At 41.2% G+C, this 14776-nt stretch overlaps 1 protein-coding gene across 3 annotated transcripts in view; it reads left to right on the top strand.

Moving 5' to 3' along the window:
• The first annotated feature begins 1274 nt into the window (after positions 1 to 1274).
• Positions 1275 to 14776, top strand: part of LOC121541609 (dual specificity testis-specific protein kinase 2) — a 31675-nt gene continuing 18173 nt past the window's right edge. For 2 of the 3 annotated variants that reach the window (XM_041850761.2, XM_041850759.2), the window contains exon 1: positions 1275 to 3313. In XM_041850761.2, the coding sequence (XP_041706695.2) occupies positions 3232 to 3313 (82 nt within the window). In that variant the 5' untranslated portion in view covers positions 1275 to 3231. Of the gene's footprint in view, positions 3314 to 3767; positions 3896 to 14776 lie in introns of all 3 variants that reach the window. The other variant, XM_041850760.2, reaches the window with a different exon arrangement.

The following is a 14776-nucleotide window of genomic DNA, read 5'->3' as shown; positions in this document are numbered from 1 at the left end:
CGTTTCTTGTAGTTGGCCACCAGGTTTGCACACATCTCAGGAGGGATTTTGTCCCACTCCTCTTTGCAGATCTTTACATTACGGTTTCGAGGCTGACGTTTGGCAACTCGAACCTTCAGCTCCCTCCACAGATTTTCTATGGGATTAAGGTCTGGAGACTGGCTAGGCCACTCCAGGACCTTATTGTGGTTCTTCTTGAGCCACTCCTTTGTTGCCTTGGACGTGTGTTTTGGGTCATTGTCATGCTGGAATACCCATCCACGACCCATTTTCAATGCCCTGGCTGAGGGAAGGAGGTTCTCACCCAAGATTTGACGGTACATGGCCCAGTCCATCGTCCCTTTTGATGCGGTGAAGTTATCCTGTCCCCTTAGCAGAAAAACACCCCCAAAGCATAATGTTTCCACCTCCATGTTTGACGGTGGGGATGGTGTTCTTGGGGTCATAGGCAGCATTCCTCCTCCTCCAAACACGGCGAGTTGAGTTGATGCCAAAGAGCTCAATTTTGGTCTCATCTGACCACAACACTTTCACCCAGTTCTCCTCTGAATCATTCAGATGTTCATTGGCAAACTTCAGATGGGCATGTATATGTGCTTTCTTGAGCAGGGGGACCTTGCGGGCGCTGCAGGATTTCAGTCCTTCACGGCGTAGTGTGTTACCAATTGTTTTCTTGGTGACTATGGTCCCAGCTGCCTTGATCATTGACAAGATCCTCCCGTGTAGTTCTGGGCTGATTCCTCACCGTTCTCATGATCATTACAACTCCACGAGGTGAGATATTGCATGGAGCCCCAGGCTGAGGGAGATTGACAGGTCTTTTGTGTTTCTTCCATTTGCGAATAATCGCACCAACTGTTATCACCTTCTCACCAAGCTGCTTGGCGATGGTCTTGTAGCCCATTCCGGCCTTGTGTAGGTCTACAATCTTGTTCCTGACATCCTTGGAGAGCTCTTTGGTCTTGGCCATGGTGGAGAGTTTGGAATCTGATTGATTGATTGCTTCTGTGGACAGGTGTCCTTTTTATACAGGTAACAAGCTGAGATTAGGAGCACTCCCTTTAAGAGTGTGCTCCTAATCTCAGCTCGTTACCTGTATAAAAGACACCTGGGAGCCAGAAATCTTTCTGATTGAGAGGGGGTCAAATACTTATTTCCCTCATTAAAATGCAAATCAATTTATAACATTTTTGACATGCGTTTTTCTGGATTTTGTTGTTATTCTGTCTCTCACTGTTAAAATAAACCTACCATTAAAATTATAGACTGATCATGTCTTTGTCAGTGGGCAAAAGTACAAAATCAGCAGGGGATCAAATACTTTTTTCCCTCACTGTACAAACATGATAGTAGACATTGCCAGTGCAATCTTTTTCCATGTCTAAGCTTATTCTACATTTTTAGATGAGCCCAAAGTGGTCGAATGATCTCCCTAGTTCTCTTGTGGCATGTTTATTTTAACCTTTTGGCCTTTTTGCATGTAGTTAGACAGTGTTTGTGTATGGATAGCTACAGTCACTGGACATGTTTGTGGTTCCATAGTATATTATTGAAACAACATTAATTCAACAATTAATGCTTCCAACGTACAGATTTTTTCAGCACTAACGTGTTGAATGTATAACAAAGGGCAATATTTATTTTATTTTTTACACATTTTCTTGCATGTCACGGCTGGATGTTAAAACTCTAAATGGTATGTTGTGTGTTTTTTAAGACTATTACTTACTATGCATAAGAAATGTCACTCTATTTTGCAACGCTGGACCCTGTCAGTCGGCCTGTCATGTATACTGTGTGGTTAGATGGTACAGTATCTTATTGAGGAGGTCTCTGTATACAGTAGCTGACCATCTAGTATGGCAGTACCTGTTTGGAGATCTCACCATCTTGTGTAAAATGTTCAGGAATAATATTAAAATGAAGGATAAGATACTGACTATATCTATGAGAGTCCAGCTCAGAAGCGGCGGCAGGTAGCCTAGCGGCTAGCGTTGGGCCTGAAACCGAAAGGTTGCTAGTTTGAATCCCTGAGCTGACAAGGGAAGAAAATAAAATACAATTGAATTTTATCCCTCTACGTGAAATTACCCCCCTCCCCTAAGTACAACATTATATCAAAGAAGAGGTTGGGTTTTACGACAGGGCTAAATTAAATGCAACCCACAGAATTCTGTATTATATTTGTATTTATACATATATTTAATCTTCGCTTTTTGTTTCATCACAGTCTTTGCCCAATCTTATTGAAGGGCTAGGATTACCTTTACTGTCCATATCCCACAATGTACTGTAGCATAATGCCATCCATTGTAGTGAGCGCTTTGGGGCCTCTACCCAAATACATGCTATAAAAATACCATTGAATTGTCATGGCATGACAGAGCTTCTCACAAAGCAAGAGCTCATAATGAATTATTCTATTGTATCCAGTTCATTATTTGAGTAAATTACAGTTACCTTTCTGCAATGTGTCCTGTCTCTGTCACATTATTGTTGAGTATTCTGCTGTAGGGTATTGTTGAAGCACTTGGTCACACGTTTTCGGGCCATCATAGGTAATGCCCATACTGTATGAACATCAACTTATGTTACACAAAATGACCACCAGAGTGCATCCTATGCCAATTCATGATACAGTATGCACTCTGCATATTCACTGCCTCGGTCAAAAATAAATGCCCATAGCTGAATAATACTTATAGGACGAATAGATGAATGTATTATAAGAGTTGTATAAACCAGCTGCAAGCAAACTTGTTGAATGTCTATGGTGAATTTGTTTAATATGTGGTGTAGGGATGTTCTTTAATAAATAAAGAATGGTTAAGTTATTATCGGATAACATTTTGGGAGGTCATCTAGACTTGCTTTACAGAACACAGACGTGAAAAGGTTATGAGAACAAACGGTTCTTCAGAATACGAAAGTTTCCAATTGTGGCAGCTGTCTGTGGTGTGCTGTGGGAGGGAAAGAAAGCCACTACTGGGCGACTATCATTGGTCTCACTTTTTAACGAGTGACCGGTTGAATGACAGTGTGTAATGTAATTGCAGGGAGTTCCCAAGAGGCAACAGATAAGGCATGCATTTCATCAAACTGCTTGGGTTCAGTTTCTGCACAACAACTGAAACCGACGGTGACTGATTTAGGACTGACGCATTGATTACTCTTGTTTGTGAGAGACTCGCATGAACGCGCTGAAAGTGTTGCAGAGCTGGCGCGTCCTCTATGGGAAATATCTCTTTTCATCTACAACGCAGCCGGGGAAGTTCATTGAAGAAAACGCTTGACTACACAACAGTTTGCAGCAGTAAGTAGTAAGGTGTCTACACCTTTGAATGATAGGTGAAGTTTAGAATGATATGATATACCAATAAAATTGTAAATGTTACGTAATATCATTCAGCAGTTTTCTTGCATCATTGACGCATTAAACCTAACATCCTAAAATAGAATAGATTTTTTATGGCAAGTAATGAGTAGCTTACTAGTCTGAAACGTAAAGAGACCTGTAACTTGATCATGCGTGAATAAGCGTAGAAACAACAGGTGCTCTCTTATAGGTCGCTATATCATCCAGACTACACAAGTAGCCTACTGAAAGTGCAAGGGTAATATCCAACCCATCTATTGCAGTAATAGTTTTATCACCAATAGTGGAATGTTTCATGTGTTTCTTGTGGTGTGTTTAATCGCCTTTGTAGTTGCATTGTCCCTTTCTGTGTGTGCTTTGTGTTCATAATGTTTGTGGTCTGGTTTCTCAGCTGCTGGCCAAAGGCACTAACTTCTGCTGGTCTTGCTTGTGTTTACACACACACTGTGGGACTGACTGTGCACCCCCGTCCTGCCCACCCCCACAAGATGCATATGAATAGCTTACTTAATCGATGGAGTAAGTAGCACACTCTTTTAGTCCACCCATATGCTTCTAACAGCTTACTACTTACTTACTACTTTTCTTCCTTTGCCCTCAATTCTTCCCGATTCCCTCCCTTGAAAGAAAATCATTGGAGAAAAGCTCTTGTTGAAAGTGATTGCATTGCTTAAATCCTGTATCTGTGCACCCCAGGGTTTAACAATGTTATACTATCCATCAGCACTGCAGGTGCTTTACATCTTTTAGGGGCTTAGTTTACATAGACTACTGACATATGGCTTGCCTATTGATCTAACCTAAACTTAGATCATGCCAAGCCAGTCACCGTGATAAAGTAGGTCTAAACTTGTGTTGAAATCAGTTCATTTTCTTGAGCGGAAATAAATAGATTGTACAGTAATAAATATAATGTAATTATGGAAATGTTATGGTAATAAACGGATAATAACATGACTGGGCAATTATTTCACTTGGCTGACTGCTGATTTGGCAATACCAGCTTTAATCACCTTGGAAGGGGGTCTGAATACTTTCCGAAGGGACTGTACGTCAATTCGGGAGCCCAGAGAATGTATTTATAAATCCCATAATTGGATGGTTCGGTAGTTGGGTTTCCCAAGAAACTCCATAGGCCAGCATAGCTGAACTAAATTGTAAATATAGAAAAAAATATTTGCTTGGTAATGTGTATGTCTTTCAAATCTTGGAATGTTCTCAAACCAGGGTACAGATTCCACATTTGGCCCATTGGGGGATGCAAAAGTCTGCCGTCCAGATTGCAAGGCATTATTGTGAAATATTGGAGTATGATTACCAGTAACATTGTTTTTCAAACTTACGTCAAATAGAAATTGTGTGAGCAGTAATAGGACCAAAGCGTAGTTTACATTGTTTAAGGGATATATCAGTGAAGACCACCTCTTCCAGGGCAATAGAATACACCATATTTATCTCTATACTCAGCCAGGGGGCGGAAGAATCATGTCTAAATCCAATTTAGGATGGGACGAAATGCTAGTGCCTGGAAATACAATTTAAAGTTTGGTATGGATAATGCTCCTACATCTATCCCTCTTTCAAGTTTGTAAATTTTATCTGGGGCACGTTTACCTTGGCATAGAAATGTTTCAACCGCACTATGGATTTTATCCCAATAGCCAGTAGGGGGAGATAAGGGAAGCGTTGAACTACAGAAATTCAGCCGTGGCAATATATTCATTTTGACAATAGATATCAGTCTGGTTAAAGCAACTGAGATATTAGTCCATCTACTGAGGTCGAATTGAATTGATTTGAGCGTTCTGTTTAAAGTTTCTGGCAATGGTTTTATCTAAGGAAGGTAATGTGGTCCTCTGTAGCTCAGCTGGTAGAGCACGGCGCTTGTAACGCCAAGGTAGTGGGTTCGATCCCCGGGACCACCCATACACAAAAATGTATGCACGCATGACTGTAAGTCGCTTTGGATAAAAGCGTCTGCTAAATGGCATATTATTATTATTATTATTATTTATTATTATATCTCCCTCAATGTGATCAAGACAAAGGAGATGTTTGTGGACTACAGGAAAAAGAAGAGGACCGAGCACGCCCCCATTCTCATTGATGGGGCTGTAGTGGAGCAGGTTGAGAGCTTCAAGTTCCTTGGTGTCCACATCACCAACAAACTAACATGGTCCAAGCACACCAAGACAGTCGTGACGAGGGCACGACAAAAACTATTCCCTCTGAGGAGACTGAAAAGATTTGGCATGGGTCCTCAGATCCTCAAAAGATTCTACAGCTGCACCATTGAGAGCATCCTGACTGGTTGCATCACTGCCTGGTATGGCAACTGCTCGGCCTCCGACCGCAAGGCACTACAGAGGGTAGTGCGTACGGCCCAGTACATCACTGGGGCCAAGCTTCCTGCCATCCAGGACCTATATACCAGGCAGTGTCAAGAGGAAGACCCTAAAAATGGTCAAAGACTCCAGCCACCCTAGTCATAGACTGTTCTCTCTGATACCGCATGGCAAGCGGCCAAGTCTAGGTCCAAGAGGCTTCTAAACAGCTTCTATCCCCAAGCCATAAGACTCCTTAACATCTAATAAAATGGCTACCCAGACTATTTGCATTGCCCCCCCCTTTTTTACGCTCCTACTACTCTCTGTTTATTATCTATGCATAGTCACTTTAATAACGCTACCTACATGTACATATTACCTCAATTACCTCGACTAACCGGTGCCCCCGCACATTGACTCGGTACCGGTACCCCCTGTGTATAGCCTCGCTGTTCTTATTTTACTGCTGCTCTTTAATTATTTATTACTTTTATTTCTTATAAAATAAATTTTATTTAATGTTTTTTTGGTATTTTTTGTGTGGGTATTCTTTCTTAAAATTGCATTGTTGGTGAAGGGCTTGTAAGTAAGCATTTCACTGTAAGGTCTACACCTGTTGTATTCGGCGCATGTGACAAATAAGATTTGATTTGATATCTATTCCCTAATATTTAAAATGGGAAACTATTGGGATTCCATAAGTAGAGATGCCTTAGGACATATTTGGTTAGATTTATTTTATAACTCGAGATCGAGCTGAATTTGTCTAATCTTCAGAGCTTTTGGGAGGGATTGAGATACATTCTGTAAGTCGCTCTGGATAAGAGCATCTGCTAAATTACTAAAATGTAAATGTAGATAAGGTAAGATATTGTTGGCGTATAATGAGATGACTTGATCCATAGAATTGAGAAATATTGGTGTTCTTTTGATTTTCGAATTGCCTGGGCCAGGGACTCCATAGACAATAAAAATAGCAAAGGTGAGATGGGATCATCTTGCCTGATACTTCTAGTTATTCTGAACGGAACAAAGCAGGTATTGCCTTTTATTACTATGGCTGAGGGATTGGCATATAGTATTTTAATCATATTAATAAAATTGGAGCCAAGTCCCATATGTTCCAAAACCCACCAATGATATGACCATTCTAGTCTATCAAAAGCTTTTTCTGCGTCGAGATAGAACTGCCCAAGGAGCTTTGATTTCTGATGAAGCATGTAAGATATGTAATAGATGACAGAGGTTATCTGTCCAGATATACCAATCTGTGTTTATCAAAGATGGAGAGCAAGTGAGAGCACTGGGTGGCGTCCTTACCTTTTTAAAAATAAATAAAAGCGAAATTAGTGCTGTATTTATATCCCTTCCAAATGAACCTTTGTGAACAGCTGTGTTAATGATTTCAAGTAACAGTGGACCTAATTGGTTCCAAAATGTTAAATAGACCTCAGGAGGAATACCATCACAACCAGGTGATTTGCCTTTATTCATGTTATCCAATGCCCTTTTGATTTCCTGGAGAGGGATGTGGGCTTCCAGCAAGCCGGCTTCCTCAGTTGAGGAGTTCTTATATCTTTTAAAAAACGACTAAATCTGGCTTGGTGTGGATTTACAATCAGAGGTGTACAATTATTTATTGAAATGGGGAGAATCTTTGCTTAAATAATTTAGGTTCTGATAGTAATTCACATGATTCAAATTCAATAGTTGCAATATTGGCTAATTGATCATTACTGCAACGCTTGTTAGCCAGAAGACGACTGGGTCGATTACCATAGAAGTAATGGTTGAGTCTAACTCGATGGATGGCAAATTCTGCTATCTGTCTTATCAATAGATGTAGTTCTGTCTTGACTTTGAAAAGAGTAGTCACTATCTGGTCTGAAAAAAGTTTTTGTTGAGAACACTCTAACATCGTTTAAAACTTTTCCAATTATGATATCTTCTTTAATTGTGATTTATTCATGGCGTCCCATAAAATCAGAGGATCATCGACAGAATTTTTGTTAATTTTGAATTCTTTAAATTCAGTTCAAATTGTTCACAGAGAGTAGGATCTTGTAGTAAGGAAAAGCATGTGGTCCTCTGTAGCTCAGCTGGTAGAGCACGGCGCTTGTAACACCAGGGTAGTGGGTTCGATCCCCAGGACCACCCATACACAAAAATGTATGCACGCATGACTGTAAGTCGCTTTGGATAAAAGCGTCTGCTAAATGGTATATTATTATTTATAATCTTGTTGCTCTTTTTAGGAGATTCTGAAATGTGTATCTGGCAGTAATAAGCATGATGATCAGATAGGCTCATACTGTATGTCCAATTTCAATTTTCTTGATTTAAAGAAAATAGAGTAGATAATAGTAGGAAATGGATTTAGGAGAATGTTTTGTGCCTGTTTGAATAGAAAGTGTACTCTTTTGGTTTATGGTAATGAGCTCGCAAGGCATCAATGAGGTTGTAATCAGAGTATATGTTGGAGAGCCTTGGTTGCCTGTGGATTGTAGTTAGTCTTATTAGATTTGTCCAGGAGCAGGGCAAGAACAGGAACTGTGCCACTGCCACCCGAACGAGGACAGAGGAGGACAAGTCATAAATCAGTTATTAATTTTAGACAACAGAACAGGCGTTGTGGGCCTTTAGTACAAGAAGCTCTCTAACGGGGTACAGTTGATTCAGTGCTTGATATACAGGTAAGACAGAAAATTACATTTACATTATTATAATTCACATACTGTATTTTTGTAATTATATTCACACTGACTGCATGCACATCCAGTATACCTGAAGATTTAATTAAATATCAGCACACAATATTGTATGGATGAAATTATTTGCATCAGCCTTTTTAAGAGGTACGCAAGGTAGCCTACGGATCTATCCACGGTGCATTAAACAAAGACAATATGTCTGTCAAACACGTCAGTGTTAATTTGTCTTTGAGCCTGAGGAACAGCACGGTCTCTTCTCATGGCGTTTCAATGACAAGATCAGATCTCTTACACAGAGTCCTTTCTGCAGGTACAAAGCATTCATCAGATCTATATATCATTGTCACTCACTTAGAGAAGGAATGAAAAATGCTCTTAAGAATGTTCTCTCCCGCTTGGAGTGATGTACGTTTTGTCTGTGCTTTCTGTTTGCCATGTACTGTCCTTGGTCATGTTGATATTATTGCTCTGTGGTGTTTCACTACTGGGACATTTTTGTGGTAGCAGTCGATTGTTCAGTTGGAGCAAAGTAGCTGAATGAATGTGCGTAGGTCATCTGTGGGGGGTTGGTCCATGGACAAAAACCAAGAAGAACAAGGGGGTTGATTCATAAGGGGCTTAGCCAAACGACTTAGCCTTTCTCTGTGTGGCACAACGCTGGCACGCAAGCCCTGGCTGAACCCTGCCATGAGGTGACCATATCTATCGAAGGTCGAGAGCCATGCGTCCTCTGAAACATGACCCAGCCAAGCCGCACTGCTTCTTGACACACTGCTCGCTTAACCCGGAAGCCAGCCGCACCAATGTGTCGGAGGAAACACCGTACAACTGGCGACTGTAGTCAGCGTGCATGCGCCCGGTCCGCCACAAGGCCGGCTGCGATACAGCCTGGGATCGAACCAGGGTCTGTAGTGACGCCTCAAAGACACACACACATGCACGCACGCACTCACATACACACAAAGTGGCATAAGTCCTTCATGCAGCTGAATATGGCCATTGTGTGTGTCTTTGTTTGTATGCAGACAGCATTTGTGTGATTCTGGAGGTTGGCCATAGGTCATTTTCAGCGTTGGCTATTCAATGTGGAGCTGTGACACGTGTCAGTTAGTTTGTCTGCCATCGAGTAGGAGGTCATGATTGGAAAGCATAGAGTGACCATGAGGAACAGGGTTCAAGGGTCAAGGCCTTGGAGTGAAGTCATTTCCGCTGAGGTCTTGCTGTCGTAGTAAGGTCAAGTGCTCTGGAAATCTCTGGATTTCCTTTAGACAAACCTTCTCACATCCTGGATTGTTTGTGATGACACACAGGCAAGGTAGATCCTTCCCCTGTCCTAAGTAAGATCCTTCATATAGCCCCATTTTCTCTCCTGGCCCAGGTTAACCCTTCATAAAAAGTAATTAGCATAACTGGCCACACTTTTACTTGAAACGTATCTACTTAAAAAGCCTGCCTACACAATTGAACTGAAAACAACCTGAATCCTACACGAAGCTGCTGCATTGTGCATAGTTCTGGTCAGGGAAAATGTTCATCCTATTGTATAGTAGGTGCCCCCCCTGCTTCTAGCCAGAGTCTCTGTGGGGTCTCTGGTGGTGTGCCAGGGTACCAGTGGTACTGTAGAGAGTTCACCACCAGTAGCAGACTGTGGTCCAGCAGTAGCTAGGTTGGAAGGTAGCTGTCCTGGGCAGGGCTGTGGAATGTGGCAGAGCTGTGAGGATTAGCTGAGCCTTTGAACATCAGGTTGTTCTGTACTCAGGCACCTGGTCTGGTAGCCTGGTACTGAACCATTCTCACCCATTCCATCTATTCAGTCACTTCAATAAATGCTGGGCCTAGATTGTAATTTGTCTTTGGTTGGTCATGTGTTTGTCAGAAAGCTGATCCAGTAATAATGCTACCAGGCCTCAGTCACTGACGTCTGATTGATACTCCCTGAGTCTGACTTTGATTACCACCGGCACTTGACACCTCAAGATAATGTGACCTGGAGAATGACAATGGAGCAAAACGTGTACAGTACATGTGATTAAAGGAATAAAATCTGTGGATAATGTGGATATACAGTTGAAGTCGGAAGTTTACATATACTTAGGTTGCAGTCATTAACTCGTTTTTCAACCACTCCACACATTTCTTGTTAACAAACTCTAGTTTTGGCAAGTCGGTTAGGACATCTACTTTGTACATGACACAAGTAATTTTTCCAACAATTGTTTACAGACAGATTATTTCACTTATAATTCACTGTATCACAATTCCAGTGGGCAGGAAGTTTACATACACTAACTTGACTGTGCCTTTAAACAGCTTAGAAAATTCCAGAAAATGATGTAATGACTTTAGAAGCTTCGGATAGGCTAATTGACATCATTTAAGTCAATTGGAGGTGTACCTGTGGATGTATTTCAAGGCCTACCTTCAAATTCAGTGCCTCTTTGCTTGACATCATGGGGAAATCAAAAGAAATCAGCCAAGACTTCAGAACATTGTTTGTAGATCTCCACAAGTCTGGTTCATCCTTGGAAGCAATTTCCAAATGCCTGAAGGTACCACGTTCATCTGTACAAACAATAGTACGCAAGTATAAACACCATGGGACCACGCAGCCGTCATACCGCTCAGGAAGGAGACGTGTTCTGTCTCCTAGAGATGAACGTACTTTGGTGCGAAAAGTGCAAATCAAACCCAGAACAACAGCAAAGGACCTTGTGAAGATGCTGGAGGAAACAGGTACAAAAGTATCTATATCCACAGTAAAACAAGTCCTATATCGACATAACCTGAAAGGCTCAGCAAGGAAGAGCCACTGCTCCAAAACTGCCATAAAAAAGCCAGACTACGTTTTGCAACTGCACATGGGGACAAAGATCATACTTTTTGGAGAAATGTCCTCTGGTCTGATGAAACAAAAATAGAACTGTTTGGCCGTAATGACCATCGTTATGTTTGGAGGAAAAAGGGGGTTGCTTGCAAGCCAAAGAACACCATCCCAACCGTGAAGCACGGGGGTGGCAGCATCATGCTGTGGGAGTGCTTTGCTGCAGGAGGGACTGGTGCACTTCACAAAATAGATGGCATCATGATGAAGGAAAATGATGTGAATATATTGAAGCAACATCTCAAGACATCAGTCAGGAAGTTAAAGCTTGGTCGCAAATGGGTCTTCCAAATGGACAATGACCCCAAGCATACTTCCAAAGTTGTGGAAAAATGGCTTAAGGACAACAAAGTCAAGGTATTGGAGTGGCCATCACAAAGCCCTGACCTCAATCCTATAGAACATTTGTGGGCAGAACTGAAAAAGCGTGTGCAAGCAAGGAGGCCTACAAACCTGACTCAGTTACACCAGCTCTGTCAGGAGGAATGGGCCACAATTCACCCAACTTATTGTTGGAAACTTGTGGAAGGCTACCCGAAATGTTTGACCCAAGTTAAACAATTTAAAGGCAATGCTACCACATACTAATTGAGTGTATGTAAACCTCTGACCCACTGGGAATGTGATGAAAGAAATTAAAGCTGAAATAAATCATTCTCTCTACTATTATTCTGACATTTCACATTCTTAAAATAAAGTGGTGATCCTAACTGACCTAAGACAGGGAATTTTTACTAGGATTAAATGTCAGGAATATGTGAAAAACGGAGTTTAAATGTATTTGGCTAAGGCGTATGTAAACTTCCGACTTCAACTGTATGTCACTATTATCATGTCACCTAAATATGTGGATATATGTCTGTCATGTTGCCTACCAGTCAAAAGTTTGGACACACCTACTCATTCAAGGGTTTTTCTTAATTTTTTTACTATTTTCTACATTGTACAATAGTAGTGAAGACATCAAAACTATGAAATAACACATATGGAATCATGTAGTAACCAAAAAAGTGTTAAACAAATCAAAATATATTTTATTTATATTTGAGTTTCTTAAAAGTAGCCACCTTTGCCTTGATGACCGCTTTGGACACTCTTGGCATTCTCTCAACCAGCTTCATGAGGTAGTCACCTGGAATGCCTTTCAATTAACAGGTGTGCCTTCTTAAAAGTTAATTTGTGGAATTTCTTTCCTTAATGTGTTTGAGCCAATCAGTTATAGCAATAACAGCTCAAATAAGCAAAGAAAATCGACAGTCCATCATTACTTAAAGACATGAAGGTCAGTCAATCCGGAAAATGTCAAGAACTTTGAAAGTTTCTTCAAGTGCAGCCTCAAATTGCAGCCCAAATAAATGCTTCACAGAGTTCAAGTCACAGACACATCTCAACATCAACTGTTCAGAGGAGAATGCGTGAATCAGGCCTTCATGGTCGAATTGCTGCAAAGAAACCACTACTAAAGGACACCAATAAGAAGAAGAGACTTGCTTGGGCCAAGAAACACGAGCAATGGACATTAGACCGGTGGAAATCTGTCCTTTTGGTTCCAACTGCCGTGTCTTTGTGAGACGCAGAGAAGGTGAACGGATGATCTCCACGTGTGTGGTTCCCACCGTGAAGCATGGAGGAGGAGGTGTGATGGTGTGGGGGTGCTTTGCTGGTGACACTGTCAGTGATTTATTTAGAATTCAAGGCACACTTAACCAGCATGGCTACCACAGCATTCTGCAGCGATTCGCCATCCCATCTGGTTTGGGCTTAGTGGGACTATCGTTTGTTTTTCAACAGGACAATGACCCAAAACACACCTCCAGGCTGTGTATTTGACCAAGGAGAGTGATTGAGTGCTGCATCAGATGACCTGGCCTCCACAATCACCCGACCTCAACCCAGTTGAGATGGTTTGGGATGAGTTAGACCGCAGAGTGAAGGAAAAGCATCCAACAAGTGTTCAGCATATGTGGGAACTCCTTCAAGATTGTTGGAAAAGCATTCCTCATGAAGATGGTTGAGAGAATGCCAAGAGTGTGCAAAGCTGTCATCAAGGCAAAGGGTGGCTACTTTGAAGAATCTCAAATATAAAATATATTTTGATTTGTTTAACACTTTTTTGGTTACTACATGATTCCATATGTGTTATTTCATAGTTTTGATGTCTTCGCTATTATTCTACAATGTAGAATAAAGAAAACCCCTTGAATGAGTAGGTGCATCCAAACATTTGACTGGTACTGTATATGTACAAAACATTATGCACACCTACTCTTATCATGACATAAAGTGACCAGGTGAATCCAGGTAAAAGCTATGATCCCTTATTGATGTCACTTCAATCAGTGTAGATGAAGGGGAGGAGACATGGTAAGGAAGGATTTTTAAGCCTTGAGATAATTGAGACATTGATTGTGTATGTGTGCCATTCAAAGGGTGAATGGGCAAGACAAAATATTTAAGTGCCTTTGAACGGGGTATGGTAGTACGTGCCAGGCGCACCGGTTTGTGTCAAGAACTGCAATGCTGTTGGGTTTTTTATGCTCAACAGTTTCCTGTGTGTATCAAGAAGCTTCCACCACCCAAAGGACATCCAGCCAACTTGACACAACTGTGGGAAGCATTGGAGTCAACATGGACAAGCATCCCTGTGGAACGCTTTCGACACCTTGTAGAATCCATGCCCTGACGAATTGAGGCTGTTTCAAGTCTTGGCATATTTTCAAGCTGATTTAAGTCAAAACGGTAACTAGGCCACTCAGGAACATTCAATGTCATCTTGGTAAGCAACTCCGGTGTACATTTGGCCTTGTGTTTTAGGTAAATGTCCTGCTGAAAGGTGAATTTGTCTCAGAGTGTCTGTTGGAAAGCAGACAGAACCAAGTTTTCCTCTAGGATTTTTCCTTTGCTTAGCTCTATTGTGTTTCTTTTTATCCTAAAAACCTACTTAGTCCTTGCCGATGACAAGCATACCCATAACATGATGCAGCCACCACCATTCTTGAAAATACCGTATGAAGAGTGGTACTCGGTGAAGTGTTATGTTGGATTTACCCCAAAGATAATGCTTTGTATTCAGGACATTTCTTTTTGCAGTTTTACTTTAGTGCCTTATTGCAAACAGATGTATGTTTTAGAATATTTTTTATTCTGTACAGGCTTCCTTCTTTTCACTCTGTCATTTATGTTAGTATTGTGGAGTAACTACAATGTTGTTGATCCATCCTTAGTTATCTCTTATCACAGCCATTATACTCTGTAACTGTTTTAAAATCTTTGTAGTGACTGTGTGTATTGATACACCATCCAAAGTGTAATTAATAACTGCACAATGCTCAAAGGGATATTAAATGTATGCTCCCCCCATCTACCAATAGGTGCCCTTCTTGGCGAACCATTGGAAAACCTCCCTGCTATTTGTGGTTGAATCTGTGTTTGAAATTCACTGCTCGACTGAGGGACCTTACAGTAATTATATGTGTGGGGT

This window comes from Coregonus clupeaformis, chromosome 27, assembly GCF_020615455.1.
Source record: "Coregonus clupeaformis isolate EN_2021a chromosome 27, ASM2061545v1, whole genome shotgun sequence".
Lineage (NCBI taxonomy): Eukaryota > Metazoa > Chordata > Actinopteri > Salmoniformes > Salmonidae > Coregonus > Coregonus clupeaformis.
Note: the sequence above shows the minus strand (reverse complement) of the source record. Positions and strands in the feature narration are given on the sequence as shown.